The 23,300-nt window shown below is 35.7% G+C and overlaps 1 protein-coding gene across 2 annotated transcripts in view; it reads left to right on the top strand.

Moving 5' to 3' along the window:
- Positions 1-23,300, top strand: part of TTLL7 (tubulin tyrosine ligase like 7) — a 144,775-nt gene that overhangs the window by 48,915 nt on the left and 72,560 nt on the right. The window contains exons 2-8 of one of the 2 annotated variants that reach the window (XM_030326057.1): positions 1,115-1,310; positions 1,529-1,652; positions 6,178-6,299; positions 7,238-7,305; positions 11,237-11,395; positions 15,489-15,705; positions 20,746-20,910. In XM_030326057.1, coding sequence (XP_030181917.1) covers positions 1,577-1,652; positions 6,178-6,299; positions 7,238-7,305; positions 11,237-11,395; positions 15,489-15,705; positions 20,746-20,910 — 807 coding nt within the window. In that variant the 5' untranslated portion in view covers positions 1,115-1,310; positions 1,529-1,576. Of the gene's footprint in view, positions 1-1,114; positions 1,311-1,520; positions 1,653-6,177; positions 6,300-7,237; positions 7,306-11,236; positions 11,396-15,488; positions 15,706-20,745; positions 20,911-23,300 lie in introns of both variants that reach the window. The other variant, XM_030326056.1, reaches the window with a different exon arrangement.

Here is a 23,300-nt window from a genome sequence, read left to right as displayed (position 1 = left end):
TAATGAATCCTATTATTAATAATGACTATTGAGGGTGATGTATTAAGAGTCACATTTTATATAGCTGAATTTCTGATAAACCTGATAACCTCCTGATAAAGGTATCGATACCATACCTTTGTTTATCATGATAGGCTTTATAGTTTTTCATTGTGCTTAGAGACATTTTACAAGAACTTAAAGATTCTTACAACATGAAGGGAGAAATTAGAAAGTTGACAGTATAGACTGGGCAATATAGTATAGTCAGGGCATAAATACCTAGGTTCATACATACACAGTGAAAATAAGTGGACTGTAATATAGGCCATGCTGAGGTGTAGCCGAATCAAATGAGCTCATTAAAAAATGTTTATTGCATTCCTCTGTGTGCCCAGATAAGATCAGCATAATGATGACTCCTCTCATTTTCTGCCTTTCAAAATTGTGTTCATTTTTTAAGGCACAATTCAAATGTGGTCTACTTTATGAAGTCATCAACTCCCTCCCTACCAACAAGCCCCCCCTCACCCCCGCCACCCCTTCACTAGGAATCGCTTTTCTCTGTATTTCGTTGTATGTGATCTCTGCCTTGATAGTCACTTTGCTGTGTCATATTAAAAGTGATGCTGCATCTCACTTTCAGGTGTTGGGTTGAAGGTTGTGTGGGGTCCTAGTTAAGGCACTGACTTTGACACCAGAGGGTTGTTCACTTTAATCTCCACATTGTCACTGTTTTGTAAAGATTTGCCCTTTCTGAGATCAGTTTACTTAACTGTAAGCTAGGGATAAAAGCTTCCACCTCATGGTTTTGCTGCAAGATTAAATGGCTTAAGTGGCCTACGATAGCGTTCAGTAGATGATAGCGAGTGTGGTTATCGTCATTATTTGGGTATGGCATGCTATTTATTGTGTGTAAATATGATATGTAACTTAAATAAAACCTCCTCCTCTAGACTACACCTTTTAGGACAGGGAACTAACTATCACTTGGCATTTTGCGTAAGGTTTTATAAATTAACAAACATTTGTCGATTGAGTACAGTAACTTTCACCTTCACTTGACTTTTAAAGACAATAGAAAAATTTCGTCAGAGTTGTTTTCTAAAATGACTTTGTTTTAAAATCCCTACAGGTACCTTCTCATCCCATAACTTCAGTGTCCTGAAATTTGAGGATTCCACCAAGATAATATGATAGGAACTTTCAGTGATTTGGAGCTGTATCCTACTTAGACTCATGCAGGCCTTCCAGATTTCCTGAGAGCTTGGTCCAGTAACACACACTGTCACAGGCACAGACAATAATGCCATCTCTGCCTCAAGAAAGAGGTAAGCAGATTGACTTAATCACACTACAAAATGTGGATATATTATAGATCATCACTGAATTTTTTTTTAAGAATTAAAAATTAATTGAGGACTTTTAAGTAGAATTTATAATTTTACTTTTTTTTTTTTTGGTGGGGGGGCATTTGTGTTCTCTGCTCTGGAATTTTTGTTATTTCAGTGATATTTGGCTGGTTTACATTTCTTTTAAAGTTATTCAGGGACCCTCTCCCCTGGATCTGAATACAGAATTGCCTTATCAAAGCACAATGAAAAGGAAAGTCAGAAAGAAGAAAAAGAAGGGAATCATTACAGCAAATGTTGCTGGGACAAAGTTTGAAATTGGTAGGTCTCCTCAGAATCATAATTGTTGGGGAAACTGGTTTGATGTTGAAAACAATGTAGACATTCTGGAGATAATGATCTTTTGTGTAATTGATTTTTTTTATGTTTATTTATTTATTTTGAGAGAGAGAGGGCGAGCATGAGTGGGGGGAGGGGCGGTGAGAGAGGGCGAGAGAGAATCCCTAGAAAGCTCTGTGCTGGCAGTGCAGAGCCTGATGCAGGGCTCAAACCCACCAACCATGATATCATGATGTGAGCCGAAATCAAGAGTCAGATGCTTAACCAACTGAGCACCAGGTGCCCCTGTAATTGATTTTTAAATGTATTCTATAAAATTTTCTATTTTATGAGACATTTAACATGTTAATAATCAGAAAGAACATCAATGTAAACATTGCTAAAAGCTTTAGCTATTAATGGGATAGTATTCAATAGATGTGATTTTGATTAATACTTAGTTTTTAAATCAAGTATCAAATCAACATGAAACAGATTAAAATGTTAGATGCAAAATAAAAAAACACAAAATTTGAGATTTTTTATTAAACAATGAGAACCTGGCTTAAGGAGTAAAAACATATTTCTCTCTGTGTTTTAGAAAATTCTTTTGATGATGCTGTTGCTTTTTATTAATGAAATTGCAGTTCTTATGTGTAAGCAGTATCTGTAGTATAGAGAATAGATAAGAATAATCATTTTAAATTAAGATACATTTGTCCAGCATTGCAAACAAAACTCTTAACAAATACCGTAAGTACTCAAATAATCTTCCTCTCAACCATTTTGCACTAAAAGTTAAGGAAAATCATGTGAACCTCAAGGATGTTAATTATTCTTACCCTTATTAATCTTTGGGAATCTCATTTCATTTGCAGTAATTCACCAAAGTTCTTGAGCAATCAGTGGAATACTTCAATGGAATTGAGGTCCCCTGATACTCTGTTCCAACAAGTGGTCCTCAGAGGAAGGGACTTGAAGCAAGTTAGCATGGGAGGGTGAAATATGAAAGATTCGGGGTTTATCTGCAGCATGTTTTCTAGGAACAAGAGTAAGGCGACTGTTGTTAAAATGATTGATGGGTGGTGTTAACTTACCCTCTTGCTTTTACGGTTCTGGCAGGGTTCATAAGGAGCCTTGATCTATAGGAGAGTGTTTCAGTGCACTTCCCCGTCACTTTCCCAGGAAGTCTTCCCAGGGCTGAAGTTGCCTTAGCATTCTTTATAATGATTCCTACCTCCTTACTGAGCCTGCTCATTTGTGTTTAACAAAATTCCTGTAGGGCCTTGAATCGGGGACCGTTGAGAGGATACAGAGCTAAGTATAGGGGAGGGAAAGAGAGAATGGACCATGTGCCTAGGAGAAAATGCTACCTTGCTTTTCCCTTATTTAAGCTAGTGAATGCAACAGCGTACTTCTTAGAATTTAATTACTGCTTCCTTGACAGTTGACTTATATAATGGAAATACACTTAAGCCATAAGTCAGCACACCTGTGTTTTTGCCCTGGTGTTGCCTATTTCCTCAGGCAGAAAACCTTGCTATAGTTTTAATAGTAATTTTTTATAACCATTGGCCAAACATTTCCACGTGTATTATTTCACTTAATCTTCCAAATAACCCTGCATATAGGCTGCATTACTCCCTTGCTCCCTTTCCCCCTGTCTTCCCTCACTCTAATAGTGAATTTGAAGTGGTTAATAGCCATAAGAAAATATGCATGGAAAAATAAAAACAGGAAAATAGGATGAATCTTGTGGCTGATAAGAATACAAAATACATTCCTTGAGACCCTCTATAGTTAGAGATGGATTTGACTCGGAGCTTCAACTGAAGCAAATATTAAAACACAATCCACTCTAGAATGCACAGCAGGAGATAAAATCATACTGGTTATTCAACGGATATAGGACTTCTGTGTTCCTGTGTCTTGAGAGAAATTTTTCTTATAGTTCCTTATGAAGACACATTGTGGAATAGTGAAGTGCTTTCCCACAGTTCTATAATTAATACATTATGACATTTCACATGATTTTCTTAATATGTCCTTTATAGCAGAGTTGAAGAAACAAGCCCAGTGAGAGTTAGCAACTTACCCAAGTTCATACAGATGGCGAAAGTGGAACTTGAACCTGAATTCATTTCATTCCAGATTCAGTTTTCTTTCTACTATATCATGCTGCCTAAGTAAAGTATGAATTGAAATTTAAAATGAGAAACAAATGTATCTTCTGTATCTAAAATTTAGATAGTTGCATGGATTCCTATTTTTAAAACTTCTGCTTAGCCTCTGAAAGCTCTATGGGTCTAGGGAAAAAAATCATGGGACAAATTGTGAGGAATGTGTTTTTGGTAATTTTTATTAAATGGGGACAAAAAAGATCCGAGAAGCGGGTATGTGATATGCAAAGGGAAACGTGAGAAAGTGGTTCATATGGTTATCTCTATTGTTCCAGCAGGGTGTTTGGCTTGGTAGAAGTTCAATATGGAGGCAACTGTTTCACCTCCTTTTTAAAAGAGAGCTCCTAACACATCAGCCTTGTAGGCATGGAGTTAGGCTTTAGGTGTCAACAACTTTCTATTTTGAACCGACACATTGAAGGGGTTTCTTTTCCATGTATTGGAGGATGATATCCTTAAAAGATTCCAACTGATTTCTAAAATTTCAATTCAAACAAAAATTTGATTAAATAAATTAAACTTACTGGAGAAAAAAGTGACATTTTAACTCCCAACATTGTATTTTGAAGTTCGACTTTGTCAGCTCTCCAAGCTTTGAACTTCATAATAAAAGAGACTTATATATGACTGACCTTACATATTTGATTTTGTGAATCTAAGGAAAGAGTAGATCTTTTCCACTATGGCTATGTAACCTGAATGTCCTCAGCCTCACTGGTTCATGTATACATTTATGACCACGTTTGAGTAGCTCATTATATGTCCTCCCTCTAATTGCCACCCGCTCCAATCCTCTCTTTAAGGTCTTCTCAGTGATTCTGAGCAGCCCCAGACAGTGTCTCTCCTATACTCAGGAGCAGGTCTACTCTTGGGCTGATGCTCTGGCCTCATTATTTTTTTCTGCTTATGAGTCAGTTAAAGGAGTCTCCCAGACTGTGTGGCTATTGCCCTTGCCCTTCCTGGGAGCCCCACGTGGCACGGCAGGTGCTGAGGCCTCAGCTCACCAACGCTGCATGGTGGTCTGGGGCAGACCAGAGAAGAACAGCCCTTTTCCCAACTCTTGCTTTGTACATTTTTACCTGGGCCTTCAGAACAGCCCCAAAAGTTCCCAAGCCTCTCATGGAAAACTACCACTCCAGCTCCACATTCCTCCCCCAGCCCCAACTTCACCCACCACCAATCACTGTTCCCTCCTTTTATGTCTGGGTTCTCAGAACCAGTGCATAAAAAGCCCTTTCCTTCTCCTCAGCCAAATAAGCAATCAAAGTCTCTAGGACTTGAGACCAACAGGTGTCTGTTCATCAGTTTTATGCCTGAGCCAGGTAGATTCAGACAACTGACCCCCAATTACCATTTCTCCCTTTACGAAGGGTACCAGTATGTTTAAAAATATTTAAAAATAAAGTGTTGAAGTGCGTCTATACAGTTACACCATTCTATGAAGACTCAGAATTTTTATTTAGTTTTTAAAAATATTTATTTATTTTTGAGACAGAGACAGCGCACGAGCGGGGGAAGGGCAGAGAGAGGGAGACACAGAATCTAAAGCAGGCTCCAGGCTCTGAGCTGTCAGCACAGAGCCTGAAGCGGGGCTCAAACCCACGAACCGCGAGATCATGACCTGAGCCCAAGTCGGACTCCCAACCGACTGAGCCACCCAGGCACCTGTGCTTGTCTTTATTCTGAACTTGAAATTTGTGGGATATTAATTGTGATATTCAAGTCAGAGAGGGGCATATAAATAGTTTGTACTAAAAAACAAGCTTTCCTCTGAGCATACATTCTTTCAATAGGATTAAAGGGTTAGGAGCAGATAGGAGGGCCAGTTTCTAGATCTCTGCTGTGAATTCTGCTTCATTATTTCATATCCTGGGTCAACACAGCTGACTTGGTTTTAACTGCTAAAAATAATTTGAACTGGGGAGGTGGAAAGTAAAGGATAGGTCTAATGATCAGGGACTATTATTACCTTTTCCCTTTTGTACCTAGCCCAAGGTCACAAAAAAGCCCTGAAGTACATTTTCCTTAGTGTTGTCTCAGCTGTGTGTATGTTTTCACTGTGCCATGAATAATCCCTGAACTCTTTAGCAGTGTTGTGTATCCGCTAAATCTCGGAGGGCTGAAACCAGGGATTTTGAGTGCAACCTAAAAACAGTTCTCAGTTACTGTGAGTATAATTTGGCCCTAGATAAATTGTTGTAACTAAAAACAAGGTTATGCTATAACTAATGGATATTTTGCAAGTGAAATACTGTGAGATAAAATTTGCGCAGATCAGAAAATGTTTCCACAACGAATATACTTCAGAAGTATTTTAATTTTCATTTAACGTAACCGTTTACTTGCAGTTCGTTTAGTAATAGATGAAATGGGATTTATGAAAACTCCAGATGAGGATGAGACAAGCAACCTTATATGGTGTGATTCTGCAGTTCAGCAGGAGAAGATTGCCGAGCTGCAAAATTACCAGGTGGGGAATTAATCATGACCAATTATTGGTTATCAGGAAAGTTATATGAATTCCATTATAATTTTACTTAGATAGGGTTGGTTCTTAATGTGTTGACATATTAAATTTCAGTTCTAACTTACCCAAACAACCTGTTTTGTTGCTGTCCGGTTGTACTGACTCGTCACATAAGGCCTGAATTCTTTCAAATCAAACTTTTAACGTACCATGAGATCATGACCTGAGCCAAAGCCAAGAGTCAGACGCTTAACCGACTGAGCCACCCAGGTGCCTCATAACCTCTTTCCATCTTTAAGGAAGAATGAATAGGAGAAAAGTCTTCCTACACTGCTGCTTTGTGTTATGCTTAAAGATGGGTGATGTGGAGTAGCTTGCACAGACAGATCAGGAACTAGAAGTACCTTACCATGTCTGCTATGTGCAGTCTGGCTTCATTCTTTGATTTTTAGAATGTAATGCAAGCATATTAAAAAAATAGACATCAAACTAAAAAGCCAAATACACAGAACTTTAGACAACTGACATTTTGTATAGTTCTTTGTTAGTGTGGTGGGAAATACAAAATTGACCATAGGGAACAAACAAGGCCATTTTCACCAATATTTATACAATGCTTATCTGTATGAATATAGAAAATTGAGGATAATAGAAATAATTTGGACATAGAATTACTAGTTATTTGACACAGAAAATTGTAACTTTGATACCTGTGTAAATATCCTTTTCTGATTTCTGAAAAAATTTGCAATTTCATTCTTTGCTTATTGTAGATTCTTGAATTCTACAGATTCCTTGTAGGTCATTTGATTTTAAATGTTTTACGTTAATAGCTTTAAAAAAATATTTAACTCAGAAGATGGATGTAACTCTATTATAGTATAAATGAATATATTCATTAAGTCAATGAGAACATTAATGTTTACCTTTTTATTTTCCAGAGGATCAACCATTTTCCAGGAATGGGGGAGATCTGTAGAAAGGATTTCTTAGCAAGAAATATGACCAAGTAATCTTCATTTACTTATAATAGAGAATTTCTTATAATTTTTGAAATTTGCATTTTCAATATTATAGTGTATCTTTCACCAGGTTACATTGATTTGAAATGATACTTTGATGGAAGAGAGAACTGTAGAGTTAGCAGGGGTTAGAAGTTCCCTGGTTCTTCCTTCACTTTACAGAGGAGGTAACTGAGTGTCACAAAAATGAATATCTTGCACAAGTCAAACAAATAGTTAATAGCAAACCTGGAGCAGAATCCTAGTCTCCAGAATCTTGGGCTTCTTTTTACTACAGTTTGGCAACATAATACACTGTGTGTGTGTGTGTGTGTGTGTGTGTGTGTGTGTGTGTCTATTCATATACTGGTTGTTGAGCATCTAACATGTGCAAGACACTGTAGTAGGTGAATTTGTACGCATTCATACATATAGACACATGTGTATGTGCCTCCCCAGGGATATACATAAATTTGTCTGAGACCAGTGTTTGGAGTAAACAGTCTGCTTTTATAGGAAACACTGTTCACAAGTTCTCAAGTGCTATACCAAATGAACTGCAGAATTTTTAATGTGATGTATATTTATATTGATTACATTGTTTTTAGTTTAAGGAAGTTAAGTGATAATTTGAGAACATTTTTAGAAAGAAAACTCAGAGAAAGGTTAGTAACCTTGGTGTGTAATTAGATATTTATATGTATCATGTGACAGTTTATACATCCATTCCCTCAACAAATATTTTTTGCATATCTACTGTAGACTAGAGACTGCTAACTTTGATGTAAAGAAGACAAATAAAGCCTAGTCCCTGCCTAGAACTCAAATTTTAATACGGGAGAAAGAGTGATACATATAATACAGTTTGATGGTGCCACATGAGGGGCAGAGTCAGTGTATGGTGGTGACAAAGATGATGACAGAGGTCATTTCTAGGAGAGCAGAGAAGGCTTTCTGGAGAAATGAAAATCAAAATGGATATTGAAAAGTATATAAGAGTTTATTCTTTGAAAAGAAGTCAAGGAGTCTGTAGGCAAAAACAACAGTGGTAGAAACTTTATGGAGGCTTAAACCAACATGATGTGTTTGGGGAACTTTTAAGCAGTTTCTGTGGTTGTATAGGGTGTCAGGAGGCTTAGCCTGAGATGATACTGGAGATAAATGCAAAGCCCAGGCTGCGGATGCCATGTAACTATATTTTGTTCAATTATTTAATTATTGATTCTTTAATGTATTTAACTACTCAGCAAACATTTCTGTTTATCCTGAGAGAAGTGAGACTTTTTTTAATGGATTTAAGCAGAGAAATGATATGTTTTAGATAATCTTTGTGGGACTATAGATAATGGACTCAAAGAATGTAGAAAGGAGGAGAAAGCCCTGGAGTAGGTGATTGTCAACATCTAATACACTAAAGGAGAGAGTGGTAATAGGGAAGAGAAAATACATCTGGAAAATACAAAATAGATAGAATTTACAGGACTGGAAAGCTGCTGTGATGTGAGAATCCAAGGGGAGTAGAGAAATGTTCAAGATGACTGGTAGGTAGCCTTCTGGTTTAGGAGATCATGAAGGTACAACACTTTAGTAACATAGGGATTATAGGAAGAACGGACATCAGAGGAACAGGAATTACCTCTGTAAAGTTTGGGACATGTGTTTCACTGAAGTCATTTACTTTCATCTAACACATATTTATTAAATATAATTTTTATATGTGAGCCACTGTGCTGGCCTCTGGGCTCATGAGGTGATCAAAAGCAGACTTGAGGCTTTTACAACATTGGGTTACAACTGTGATAAGTGCTATGAAATAAAGGTACGCAGTTGTAAGTCAGTGCATAGTGAAGGACTTCTGGCTTAGGGAGGCATTGGAGAATTTCCCCAAGGAAGTGATGTGGAAGCCTAAATCTGAATCCTGAGTAAGGGTTTATTGGTAAAATGGTATATAACAGCTTTCTGGGCAGGAAGAATAGTATGGGCTAAGGTCATGTTTGTGCAAGAAAGCAGGAATAGTCAGGATACTGAAATAAGGCCAAGTGTAGCTAGAGCACAGAGACATAGATGGGGACCAGGAGAGATTAGTTGAAGCGTGATGTTTAGGATTATAGTCCTTATCCTAAATTCCACAGGAGAGGAGGGGGAGGTGAAGTTGGTAATATGATGAGATTTGCATTTCGAAAAGATCATTCTATCTGTTTTGTAGAGAACAGAAGCCTGTATGGTCAGGAGAGTCAAGAAAGTTGAATGTAGACCCATTAGTAGGCTATTAAAAATAGGCAATTTCTTATTTTTATAGAATCTTTGGAATTCTCCTTAAGGAAAAAATAATCTTCTATTAGATTGAAAGTTATGACCTGTTTGAGAATTAACTAAATTACATGTTTAATATCATTTAGTAAATCCATGACAGCTATGAGCAGAAATTATTCCATATTTCCAAATTCCAAATTTCCAAAAGAGACTGCATGTTTCTTTTGAAGCTATCCATTTTTACATCAAATGATTTGTGCTAGATTGCTAAATGGAATAAAGTGTTTCTCTTCAATATATGTGTGCTTGGATTTTTTCCAAATATATGTGTGAAAGAATGGTATCACTCATAAATACTATATGATTAGTTTAAAATAGATTATTTTAATGAAAACTTTAAATTGATCTAATTTCATATCATTGTTAAAAATATAATAAATACACTTAAAGGTATTGGAAACAAAAACATGGACATTAGCACTGTTACTGTGCTTCCTTTAGATATATGTGTGTGTGTGTGTGTTTTCCAAACCAGTCAAAGTTAGCCTATATTGTACTGAAATTAATTAGCTTGTTGGCTTATTCTGGATTTGATAGATGGAGTTGGTAATTAATTCCCTTATTATAATGGAAATGTAAGTTTTTTACAGAGTTCTTTTGAAAGAGCACTTGAAATATAACCATAGGAGCCTACAGTTTGGAGGCCAAGTGGCTCATGCATTCCACACCCTCCTTTTAGAATTTAGGCGCTACCTCTGTGCATACCATATATGGTGCTTCCATTTTAGTTTTGACTAATCTCATTTGAAGACAATATCATCTCATCTATAAAAGACTTATGTACATTTATTAAAAAGAACTTCCTTGAAGCAATCAGATTTTCTTTGATTATATTTTAAAATATATTCATTTTTAGTGGGAATCAATATGTACAAAACAGTTAACAATCGAGATTAATCAAAAGTAAACATTTTATACCTAGTTTTATCCTTATGTTTCAAATAGGCAGCCTGGTTTTTAGCAAATATAAAAATATCAGGACATACGTTGCAGCCATAAAACCACATGTATAGGCATATGTAGTTCATATGAACAAAGAAACCCAAACTTCTAGTATACTTAGGCTTCACATGGTTTTCTCAGAAAGGTAGTTAAACTTCAAAAAACACTGGAGTAAAAGATGATCAAAGCCACTCCTTGAGGACTCAAAATCATCTTTAAAGAAGCAATATGAATGGCACACCATTTCCTGGTACCTGTCCTGTCATCCCAGATGCAGAGTTAATTACTATTTCCACATATTACCTTGCCATGTATGTCTTTATTGTATCTAGCACATTGTATTTAATAGCCTATATGTGAATTCTTTAGAGTTAAGACCATATTAAATTATCCTAATATCCCCAGTTCCTAGCATAAAGTATATACTTAAATAATCTACCAATATATAAATTAGTACATAGGACAGAGGTTCTTGTCTATTTTTTTTTCACTGATGTATCCTTCCAGGGTCTAGAATAATGCCTAGCACATAGTAGGTGCTTTACAGACATGTGTTGAATGAATCAATAAATGAAAAGAAATGGAGGGAATTTAAATCCGTGTAATAAATGTCAGTAGCACAGAGAAAGAAAATTTAGACAAGTTTGAATGGAAATTACTTTTCATATTATCTCTAATTTACAGAATGATCAAGTCCCGGCCTCTGGATTATACCTTTGTTCCTCGAACATGGATCTTCCCTGCTGAATATACACAATTCCAGAACTATATGAAAGAATTGAAGAAAAAGAGAAAGCAGAAAACTTTTATAGTAAAACCAGCTAATGGTGCAATGGGTCATGGGTAGGTATTTATCACCCAGAACATATAAAAGTTTTTGAAAAATTGGGGAAAAAGAATAAATGTGAACATTCATTCATGGTTGAATATGAAAAAAATAATAAAATGGGTCTTCATTGCTTTTTTGGGACTAAATATAAATATTTAATGAGCCATTTTACCCTGTCCCACAGGCTTCAGTAATTCATTATAAAAATTAAATCAACAGGTTGTGAGACTTTAATAGGAGACAATAAAAAGATGTCTTCTAATTTTTTCTTAAACATAGAATTTTGCATTTATAATAATTTAAGAGTAAACTTGGAGGGTAAAATTCAGTTGATGCGGTAGACCTAAATTTACTCAAAGAAAGAAATGGCAAGGGACTTACTCTTTCAATACCTAGAAATTTTAAAGCAAAATATGTATCCTCTTTGCTTTACAAATAAGTTTTTTTCTTTAGGTACCATGGTAATTGAATTGAAATTGAATAAATCACATTTTAAGCTAAGACATGTTTAAGAACTAGACATGTTAGCTGAGCATAGATTTTACAACTTAATATTCCTGTTTCCTTTTGCTTTCTAATGTTAGTTTACTGCAATGTTTGTTTGTTTGTTTGTTTCAAAGAAAATGTGGCTGAGGTTGCTTTTAATAAAAACACATGAGTTATTTTAATTGTTTGATTAAAAAAATTTTTTTTTAATGTTTATTTTTGAGAGAGAGAGACAGAGAGACAGAGAGCAAGCTGGCTAGGGGCAGAGAGACAGGGAGACACAGAATCTGAAGCATGCTCCAGGCTCTGAGCTGCCAGCATAGAGCCCAACGTGGGGCTTGAACTCACAAACTTTGAGATCATGACCTGAGCCAAAGTCAGACGCTTAACGACTGAGCCACCCAAGTGCCCCAGTTGTTTGATTTTTAAAATGCTGTGGTGAAAAAAGATGTTTGGAAATGTAACTGCCAGGTAAATTATTGTTCAACAAATTTCCTTGTAATTTTTAATCATAATTTAATAATTTAATCAGAAATTATTATAACCATGGCTTATGTGATATTAGTGGGAATTGTATATTAATTGTTTAAAGTTGGCTTGCTAAATGCTTGTATCAAAGGAAAATTTTTTGGGCGGGGCTTAGTAGATGTTTACATTTTTTCTAAATTTTAATGTTAATCATGTTTATATTTATATGTGCTAATATTTAATGTTGAAACATTATAAATAAGTAACAATTTGGTTTGATGACAGTATAAAAATAGCTGAAAAAGCATACTGTATACATTCTGTGCTGCCAGAGTTTATCTCATGTAATGTAGCTGTACATAGTAAGGGACACCTCTCTCTGTGGTGTCCTTGCTGGTCTTCTGTTTAGTTGTTCTATTCATTATTGAAAGTAGAGTATTGAAGACTGTAACTGATATTGTTGAACTGTTTCTTTTTTCAATTCTATTGGTTTTTGCTATATATGTTTTGGAGCTCTGTTGTTAGGTGCATATATGTTTATAATTACTATGTCTTATTGATACGTTGTATTTTTTATTATTATATATTGTCCTTCTTTGACTCTTGTAATAATTTTTGTCTTAAAGTCTATTTTGTTTGATACTAGTATAACTACTCCAGCTCTCTTTTGGTTACTGTTAGCATAGGATTTTTTTTCCATTTGTTCATTCTCTTTGAATCTAAAGTGAATCTGTTGTAGACAATGTGTGGTTGGACTATGTTTTTTTTTGTTTGTTTTTATTTATTTATTTATTTATTTTTAATACATTCTGCCAAGTCTTGGCTTTGCTTCTATATAGCTCTGTCCTTCTTTATGTTGTTTTGGTCATGAATTATATTTGCATATATTGTGTGCCCATCAACATAGATTTATAATTATAGTTTAATGCAATTGTATTTTAAATAATATAAGGAAAAAATAGTTTCAAACCTAAACTACATTAATAGTGACTTTTATATTTACTTATGTAGTCACATTTACCAGGTGTTTTTTATTTCTTTGTGTGGATTTGAGTTACTATCTTGTGTCCTTTCATTTCAGCCAGAAGGATTCACTTTAGCATTTCTTATAGGCCACATATACTAGTAGCACACTCTTACCAGTTTTTATCTGGAAATGTCTTAATTTCTCCTTCAATTTTGAATATTTCTACAAGATAAAGAATTGTTGGTTAGCAGTTCCACCAACCCCCCCCAACCCCCCACCCCTTTCTGTCAACACTTTGAATAATAGGTCATCTCACTGCCTCTGGTCTCCATTGTTTCTGATGAAAAATCAACTGTTTATCTATTGAGGATCACTAGGGTTTGATAAGTAGCTTCGTCTTGCTACTTTCAAGGTTCTCTTTGTCTTGGCCTTGGACAGTTTTATTATAATATGTTCTAGTGTGGATGTCTTTGAGTTTTATCCTACTTGGAGATCATTGAGGTCTTTGGATGTGTAAGTTAATATTTTTCATCAAATATTTTTCTCTCCTCTCCTTTTGGGATTCCCTTTTGAAGCTCTGTTCATTTTTTTCATTCTTTTTTTTTTTTTCCTGTTTCTCAGACTAGTTAGTCTCAATTGACCTAAACTTTAAATTCACTGATTTTTTTTTTTACTTCTTAAATCTTCTGTTTAATCTCTCTAATGAATTTTTTGTTCCATGAATTTTTTTTTAACTCCAGAACTTCAGTTTGGATCCTGAAATAACTTCTATCTCTATGGACATTCTCTATTTCGTGAGATATCATTCTCATGATCTCCTTCAGTTCTCTGTACATTGTTTCCTTTAACTATTTGATTTAAAACAGTTGATCTAAATAGTTGATGGTCTAGTAAGCCCAATGTCTGGCTTTCTATTAATTGGTAATTTTCATGCCTATGAGCCATACTTTCTTTTTTCTTTGCATGACTTGTAAATTTTTTTTATTGAAAACTGGACATTTAGAATGTTAATAATGTAGCAACTCTGGAGATCAAATTCTTCCTCCTTTACAAGGCTTTTCTTGCTGCTTATTTTGGTTGTTCTTTATTTGTTTAGTGATCTTTCTGAAATAATTTTGTGAAGTCTGTATATTTTGTTGTGTGTGGCATTGAAGTTCCTGTTCTTTTAGGTCAGTACTCACCTAGTAAATGAACAGAGCTTTCCTCAAACACTTGCAGCCAAAAAACAAAGAAACAAAAACCCAAGAAAACCTCCCCCAAACCAAACACTCCCAATCTTTGCAGATGGTGTGTGTGTGTGTGTGTGTGTGTGTGTGTGTGTGTGTGTATGTATATTGGGACATGTCTTCAACACTTAACTAGACAGTCTACAACTCTGCCTTATTCTCATTTCCTGCTCCTTCATTAACAACCAGAACCTGATGGACCTCTCAAGAGAGCTTTGGGTCTCTCAAGTCTTTCCTGAGCAAGCACTCAGCCCTGGGCATACACAGGTCTTCTAAATTCTCAGAAATGTCTGAGTTTTTCAAAGCTTTTATTCCCCCAAGATTCTCATACTTTACTCTTTCTTCCCAATCTTTTTAGTTAGTATATTGGTTTCCCCAACCTTTATTGGTTGCCATAGGCAGCAGGAACTATAATGCATTTGTCTTTAAAGGTTTTCAATAATGCACTCCCTCCCCCCACCTCCATGTAGCTGCCTCAACACTGGGAGAGTTCCCGTTTAGACAAAATATAATCAAGTCCTTTGAGTTCCTTCAGGAAATGACCACACAGGTGAAAAACAAACAAACAAGCAAAACAAACAAAAAACTACCACAAGAATAAAGTCTATTCCGCACTCTAGAACCAGTACTTGTACTAGGAACATGAATTGTTCTTCAAGGCCACTGCTGAGCCGAGGTTGAGGGATGGGACCAGAGTGAGTTAAAATGCCACAAAGCTGTTTTACATAGATTCAGCTGTTTTTTTGTTTAAGTGTTCCCTGGTTGTCACAAGCTTTTGGTCAGTTTCCAGAGTTCCAAAAAAAGCTGATTCTGACAACTTTTTGGCTGTTTTTGCTTTTGTAGGGGGACAGACTTTGGAATTCCCTACTGTACCATTTTTCTCTTTAGTATTATCTGTAGCTTTTTAAACATCTTGACACCATATCAAATTATCCTTTTAATTCTTTTTTTTTAACTTAGGATTTCTTTGATAAGAAATGGTGACAAACTTCCATCTCAGGATCATTTGATTGTTCAAGAATACATTGAAAAGCCTTTCCTAATGGAAGGTTACAAGTTTGATTTACGAATTTATATTCTGGTAACATCATGTGATCCACTGAAAATATTTCTCTACCATGATGGACTTGTGCGAATGGGGACAGAGAAATACATCCCACCTAATGAGTCTAATTTGGTAAGTGACACAAGCTAGAATCGATGATTTTATTCATTTGTTCAACATGTACTTTTTAAAGTACCCATTGTATATAATGATTATATGAATCCAAGTCCCTTTTCCCCAGTTTTTATAGTCAAGAATTGTGTGCATAAACAGGACTGCTTCTAATTTATAGACAGCTTTGTGAAACTTAGAAAAAATGATGTCTCCTCCAGCAGGCTAATTAGGAGAAGGCACTCCCTCTGGGTGCTGTGAGCATAAGGATAGATTTCAAAGCACACACGTGTATGTAATGGGCTTGTGTAGAAATGACATATAACACATGTGTATACAGTGACCCTATATAAAAATGGATTTCAAAGCACATATGTGTATACTTTGGATAGAAATGACTTATTTAGAGATATATGTAGAAATAATATCTCATTGAGAAGTACAGACAAAGTGTCATGGGGTTGAGTTTAGGGATAGTTTGTGTTTAGCTCCTCATGGAGAAAGCTTTGAGAAAGCTTTACATAAAAGGTACAGTTTAACATGTAGGATGTGGGAGAAAGTGTATGAAACAGAGGAAGCAAAAGTTATCAGAAAGTAGAGCTGTTAAGTTTTGTTTGCACAAATGAAAAGATGGTAAATTTACATTCACCAAATGTGAAGTAGAGACATAAATTGGCAGTTTCTGGGTGCATTTTAAAATCTATTAAATGGAACTTCCTGTAGTTATTTTCCATTAAGATTTCCTTTGTGCTGTCATAACATATATAACATATATAACTTTATAATTTATGAAGGTCAAGCTGTAATTCGTTATGACAATTTTCATGCAAATAACAAACTTTAATTTATAGTAAACTGTAATTTATTATCTATACTTAAAAGTTTAGTTAACCTCTACCCTGTTTTTGGATCTGCTAATTATAGTAAAAGTTACAAGTAATTAAGTATTGTTTCCCATTTTATCAAAGGCCTGGTTATTGTTCTCTTCCAATGTTATACACGGAATTAATTGCATTAAGAGTGGTCATATTTTAAAAATTACATAATGACTGATCATAAATGTTGCTATGTTCAGTTAACTGAGAAATGTAAACCTGGCAAAGGAAGAATAAGGGAACTGTCAAATAAAGGAACTGTTTCCACTGGAAAGGAAGATAAAAGAAAGAATCGTCTCTTTAAAGGTCATAAAGTGTGAATATATCCAGTCACCAAGTAATATTTGAACTCTACTGCGTTCCAGGCATTGTGCTGGTTTTGGAAAAACAGTGACCAAGACAGATACAGTGCTTGACCTCTCAAAAGCAACAGTCTAGTGGGGAGGCAGAAAATAAAATAAGCAGTTATAATACCTAATGGTAAGTGTAATGGTCTAAGAAACTGAGGGTGCTATGGCAGTGCATAGCAAGAGCATCTAACCCAGTTGGAGATAAAGGTTAGAAAAGGAGTTTGTAAAGTGAAATACAAACAATGAAGGGTCAGCCAGGCTGGGGGCGGGGTAGAATGGAACTCCAGAGAGAAAAATGGCCCAGAGATACGGTATATCTGGAGAAAGCAGACATGTTCAGTACTGCTCTATACAGACTATGAAGGGGTGGGTGTTCAGAAATGAGTATGAAGATCCTACAGCACAGATCTTTCAGAGCTTTTTAGGCCATGTCTAGGATTTGGGGATTTAACCTAGGAAGAAAGGGAACATTAAAAGATTTTAAAGAAGGAAAGGAGGAATGAGATTTTTGTCTTCAAAAGTTCACCTGGTCTGTAGTGTGGGGAATGTGAGATGGGGGTGTGGATGGATGGGGGAGGTGAGGGTAAGGAAAAAGCTGTTGTTTATACTAACCACACGTGAGAGAAAAGATGGCCTTATTTGAAGTAACAGTAGTAGGGCTAGCCAAAGAATAAGAACATAGATCTAAGATACATTTATGATAACATGGATAGCATTGATATAATAATATACTGCGAGGTTGCATTTGTAGAACAAAGGAAAAGGAGAGAGAAAGTAAGGATAAAAACTCAAGATTTTTGGCATGGGCAGTCGGGTAGATGGGGTGTTATTCACCATGATAGGTAATATAGGGCTATTAAAGGTCTTGCAGGCTGGTGTGTTTGGTTCGACATGCCCGCAAGGGCCTCCAAATGGATCTATGCTATAAGCATTTGGATATATAGTATAGGTGTGGAGTTGAGACGAGAACTGAGCTATAGACCTAATTTGAGACTTGTCAGCTCTTAGATTATAATTAAAATAATTGGTCTGGGGAAGAATGGGTTATAATACATGTGAGGCAGGTAGTAATGTTTTAAGAGAAAAGAGTAAGGGAAGACATAGGAAAGGGTGAGATATGGAAGCTCATTTAGGTGACAAAGTGATTTATTCTAGTATTTTAAATTATATGTATATGATTTACTTAAGTACGCTGAGTTAGGAAATCATAAGGAAAGACCATGAGTCAGCAAATGTATCTCACTTTGCCAAGTGCTTTTGAATCATGTACTCTGTGGCTCTGGGTCACATGTACAAAGAATGATCTCCTAGATAAATGTCAATGTTCCTTACATATCTTTAAAATTCAAAAGTTCGCCTTTTTCGACTTCACGATCAAGTTCCTAGATTAAGATATGAAAAAGTAAAAAAAAAAAAAAAAAAAGAAGTACAAAATTTTATCTAAAGTGAGATCACAGTTATGTAAAAGGTAAGCTTAAGAAAAAATGCTGGAAAAAATAAACCAAAATGCTCTCATTGGTGGTTTTTGGATGGCATAATGCTGCATGTTTGTTTCTTTTTCCTATTTCCAATTTTTAAAATAGTGAGCATATATTTTATAAAGAGCTGTGTGTGTTTATAAGAAGTAAATATTAGTAAACTACATATAAGGAGATCATAAGACAGAATTTCAAACATTGAAATATAGTAAACATTTATTTTTTGCTACCAATGTAGCAGTTGGCAGGTTCTTGAAAAGTTTTGTGTATCCCAATTCATTGTATTGAGCCTATATGCTAAAAAATAGGGTGGAGAATATTTATATCCTATTCATACCTTGCAGGTTGCTTTGATTTATAGCTGTTTTCACTGCTTATGGCTAATGTCCAACTGGCAATAAAATGCTTAGAAGGGGATTTTTGTCAAGGTAGATGTGAAATTGGAATTTCTTTTTTTTTTTTTTAATTTTTTTTTTTTAACGTTTATTTATTTTTGAGACAGAGAGAGACAGAGCATGAACGGGGGGAGGGGCAGAGAGAGAGGGAGACACAGAATCGGAAACAGGCTCCAGGCTCTGAGCCATCAGCCCAGAGCCTGACGCGGGGCTCGAACTCACGGACCGCGAGATCGTGACCTGGCTGAAGTCGGACGCTTAACCGACTACGCCACCCAGGCGCCCCGTGAAATTGGAATTTCTAATCCTACTTACAAAGCTACTGTTTTAAGAAAAATGCAAAGTTCCATTTCTTACTCCCTTTTTTCATTAGGATAGCTAGAGTTTTTATGACTGCTAATATTATTTATCTTAAAAAATTCTTGCCAAATAGAGAACCCCCTCAAAAATTATTTTCCAATTTTTTAAAATTTAAATGTGATTTCTATTTTGGAAACTAGGAAGTGCTGTAGTTTGATTAATTTCCTTTTTCTTCAAATCAAGCAGTTAAAATTAGACAAGTGTAAGATTTATGCTCTTTCTTTCAAATATCACTTAGTTTAAAGCTTTTTCCAAGTTTCATTAGGGCAGGGACTGTGTCTGTCTTGTTCATCTTTGTATCCTCAGTGCCCAGTACAAGTTCTTGCAGATAGTAAGTAGGCGCTCCTTAAGTATTGTTTAATGATGAAAAAATAAATTCTTAATTAGCAATGGTGCATGGGTTAGTAAACAGCATGTAGCTGAAATGATAAGTTCTGCACATTTGCATCAAAGATGTGAATACTGTAGATGGAAGTAACTGCAATGGAAATAAAATATGATGCAAATATACTTTGCTATTAACAAGCCTAAATAATAACCATGTACATGAAGTATTTGTTCATTGTGAAGCACCCTGCTATTTAAAGTAATTTCTGAGAATAGGCAGAATTTATAGATTTGACGAATGTCTATGATAGATTGGTAGGGAACCATTAGATGTGTCTTAGTTGACAGTTACGAGAGGTTTTAAATTTTGGATTACTTTTCCGGTTTATTTGAGGATAACAGTATCAACAAATGTAAGACTATAAAGAGACCAAGGCACGGCAGCTCCAATAAACAGCACTATAAATTTATACTGTTAATCATTTGGACTCTGTACAGCATTGTGTGGTGCCTCTGTTTGCTGGCTGTAAGTGCACTCTGTCTTGCGAATGAGTTCAAGTGGCCTCCTGGTCAGCGTGGGAGGGCAGAGGTTGTGTTTGGTAGTCCTGCCTTTTGGTTTATGCTACTTACCTGAACTTTCATTTTTTATTTTTCTTTTAAAAGATATAGAATGCTCTGTCAGAAAATGCCCTTCCCCAAACAAATTTGGGTGAAAACTGTAAGTGACTAAAGATGTTAAAAATAAATATGAAAACAAATAGCATTTTTCCTGCTTAGCAATGTAGAATTTCATGCTTTCATGTAATTACTTTGTATATTCGTATTATTTTAATACTTTAAAAAATGCTTATTTATTCATTTTGAGAGAGAGAGAGAGTGTCCAAGTGGGGAAGGGGCAGACAGAGAGGGAGAGAGAGAATCCCAAGCAGGCTCTGCGCTGAGCAGAGCCCAATATGGGCTCAATCTGATGAACCCTGAGATCATGACCTGAGCCGAGATCAAGAGTCAGACACATAGCCAACTAAGCCAATACTTTTTATGGTAGATACATTTTGAATAATATATAAAGTAACTTTGTAGATGACTATATTTGTAATCCTTTTATTGGAAATTTGCCGTTTCGCTTAATTTGAAACCTATCTAAGTCATCGTGAAATTGTCAATTTGTATGTTTTAAATTTTAAAAATGTCTTTCATCTTTGGATGCTTTATGTTCTGTGAAACCTCACAGTTCTAGAGTCTCATAGGTGATAACTTTGGTTCTTACTTGTTACAGACGCAGTTATACATGCATCTAACAAACTACTCTGTGAACAAGCACAATGAGCGTTTTGAAAGGGATGAGACTGAAAACAAAGGCAGCAAACGTTCCATCAAGTGGTTTACAGAATTCCTACAAGCAAATCAACATGATGTTGCTAAGTTTTGGAGTGATATTTCAGTAAGATTATATCATTTCACAATTATAAGTGTCTTTCCTCAGATTAACTTAAAGGATCATCAGCATTTTAAATAAAGATTACATTAGGTTGAACAAATGAAGTATTGTCATGAAGGAGGTAGGAATTATGACAGACCTTGATGAGCAGTGTTTCTACTGCTAGGGATGGGAGAGAGGGGTACTAGGTATAAGCAGAAGCATAGATGTAGGGGAATAGGGAAAAGTGGCCCAGGTCAGCACATATGGTATTTGTGGGAATTTTGTGGGGATTTATGGCTGAAAAGATATGTGGAGGCAAAATTTTAGGTCTGAAAATCAATGGTTAACTTGGTAGGCAGTAAGGATTCAATCTTTCCAGATTTTAAGGGAGAAGAGAAATAAGGCCAAAGACCCTGAATTTAAAAGATAAATCTGAAGATGGGTGTGGGACGGGTTATAGTAAAGACTAAGAGTAGGTAAAGGAGGGCGCCGGGGTGTAGTTTAAGTGAAAAGAGTGGCCTGAGGTGAACCAGCTCAGAGTAGAAGAGGTGACAACGAAGTAAACATTGAGGTTAACTAAATGTCCAAAATCGGGGAGAAGTATTCAGAGATTCCTCTGCAGTTTTAAGGAGGAGTTATAGGGAGCATGGGTTGGCTTTATCTGAAGTAGAGTAGAGAGGAATTAATTTTGAAAAGATGTAGAGCTTAGTTTTGCAAGTGAGGGAAAAGAGTTCTGTTCATTTATTCATTCCATTCATTCTTTCAGTCACTCAGTAAACATTAATTGAACCCATAACCTTGTTTCTGACTGATAATTTGAAGATTTAGAAGATACAGCTCCAGTCCTCAAGAAATGTAAGAGTTTTGTAGGAAAGACCCACATACAAATTGTTAATAAAATATACCATAGCACGTACAACAGAGGCATGTGTTGGATTCTGTGGGAATGTAGAGGAAGACCACATATAGTAACTTTCCGTGGGAAGGGATAGGAGGAGGACTCCCAAGAGTCATTGGCACCCGAACTAAGTTTGTAAAAGTTCATGAGGCTATGATAATGAGGTCTAGAGATTTATTGTACTTGAAATGTTTTCTCAGGTAGAAAGATTAAGCAGGTAGTTAAAAGTGCATGTTTGAAGTGTAATTGATAATTAAAGCCATGGCAGTGGATGACACTGAAAATAAGGGTAAAGAGGGAAAAGAAGCAGATCTGAGAAGATAACCTGGGTGAAACTGCCCCTTTATAAATCCTAGCAGAAGTATCACAATGGTATTCAAAATTAGAAGAGTGTGTCTCTTGAAAGTACTTAATATGATAGGATTATGCAATATGATTTAGCTTTTCTTTGGGAGTGGATACTGTATAATTTAAATAAATCTATCATGGAAAATGCACGTGAAAGTATAGTTAGTTGAATTTAGTTCTCTTGAGATCATTAGAAAAATCAGCGTCATTATACTTATCCTTTTCTTGTTTTGTTGGTTGGATTTTTTATACCTTATTTTCTATATCACAGAATGTAAATCCAGAGGTCCTTTGGTGTCAGATAAGTAAAAGGAGTGAAATGGTCTGGATAGAAGTAAATAGAGTATGCGGGGAACTATGGTAACTTGAAGTGTATGAGAAGTCTGAAGGGGGTGGACACTACTCAGCACCAGCCTTTTGTTGCCACATGGTATTGTGGGCCCAGTGTGGTTCATTCTCCTAATTTGACAATAGAAGCTCTAAGTCTCCTGATTTATTAAAATGTTGACACCACATTTAAAACTTTTTGAAAATGTAGGGGCTCAACCAAAAATGTGTATCAACTGGATTTTGTTGGAGGCCCACCAACTTGTTAACTCTCTATCCTATCTTCCTGGTGGCCTAAATACATCCAAACAAGAAATTTGATGACAATTAATTCTGTGTTTATTTATCTACTTATTTATTTTATCAAAGCCAAGTTTGCAGAAATTCAAAAACTATTTTAATAATGATGGTTTATTATGTCAGATGCATCAGAGGTGTGAAATTTGTTATTGCACGAATAACAAATGGAAGATCATACATGTTGATACCTGGATGATTTAATGAATGGATCATTTGATGAATAGCTCAGCAAGACCAAGAAGGTTTATATGCCCTGTGATGCTCCTTTTTTGTTGTTGTTTTTACCAAATTTGTCACTTCCATGTGGGTTTTACTTCTTTGGAGAAGGGGGTGTGAAAAGGTGGAACTTCTTGGACTGCCTTGGTGAGGAATGTGTAGAAAGAATCAGAGAGAAAAAAATGAGTGCATTAGCTTTATATCCATTGGTTTTAAGTGGTACTTCCCGTACATAATTAATTAGGAGAAGGTATAGAAGTGAGACTAATATTAATAAGAGGGTATGGAAACGGACCTTTCTGTGAGAGCCTAAAATGTAACA

This window comes from Lynx canadensis, chromosome C1 (assembly GCF_007474595.2).
Source record: "Lynx canadensis isolate LIC74 chromosome C1, mLynCan4.pri.v2, whole genome shotgun sequence".
Classification (NCBI taxonomy): Eukaryota; Metazoa; Chordata; class Mammalia; order Carnivora; family Felidae; genus Lynx; species Lynx canadensis.
Note: the sequence above shows the minus strand (reverse complement) of the source record. Positions and strands in the feature narration are given on the sequence as shown.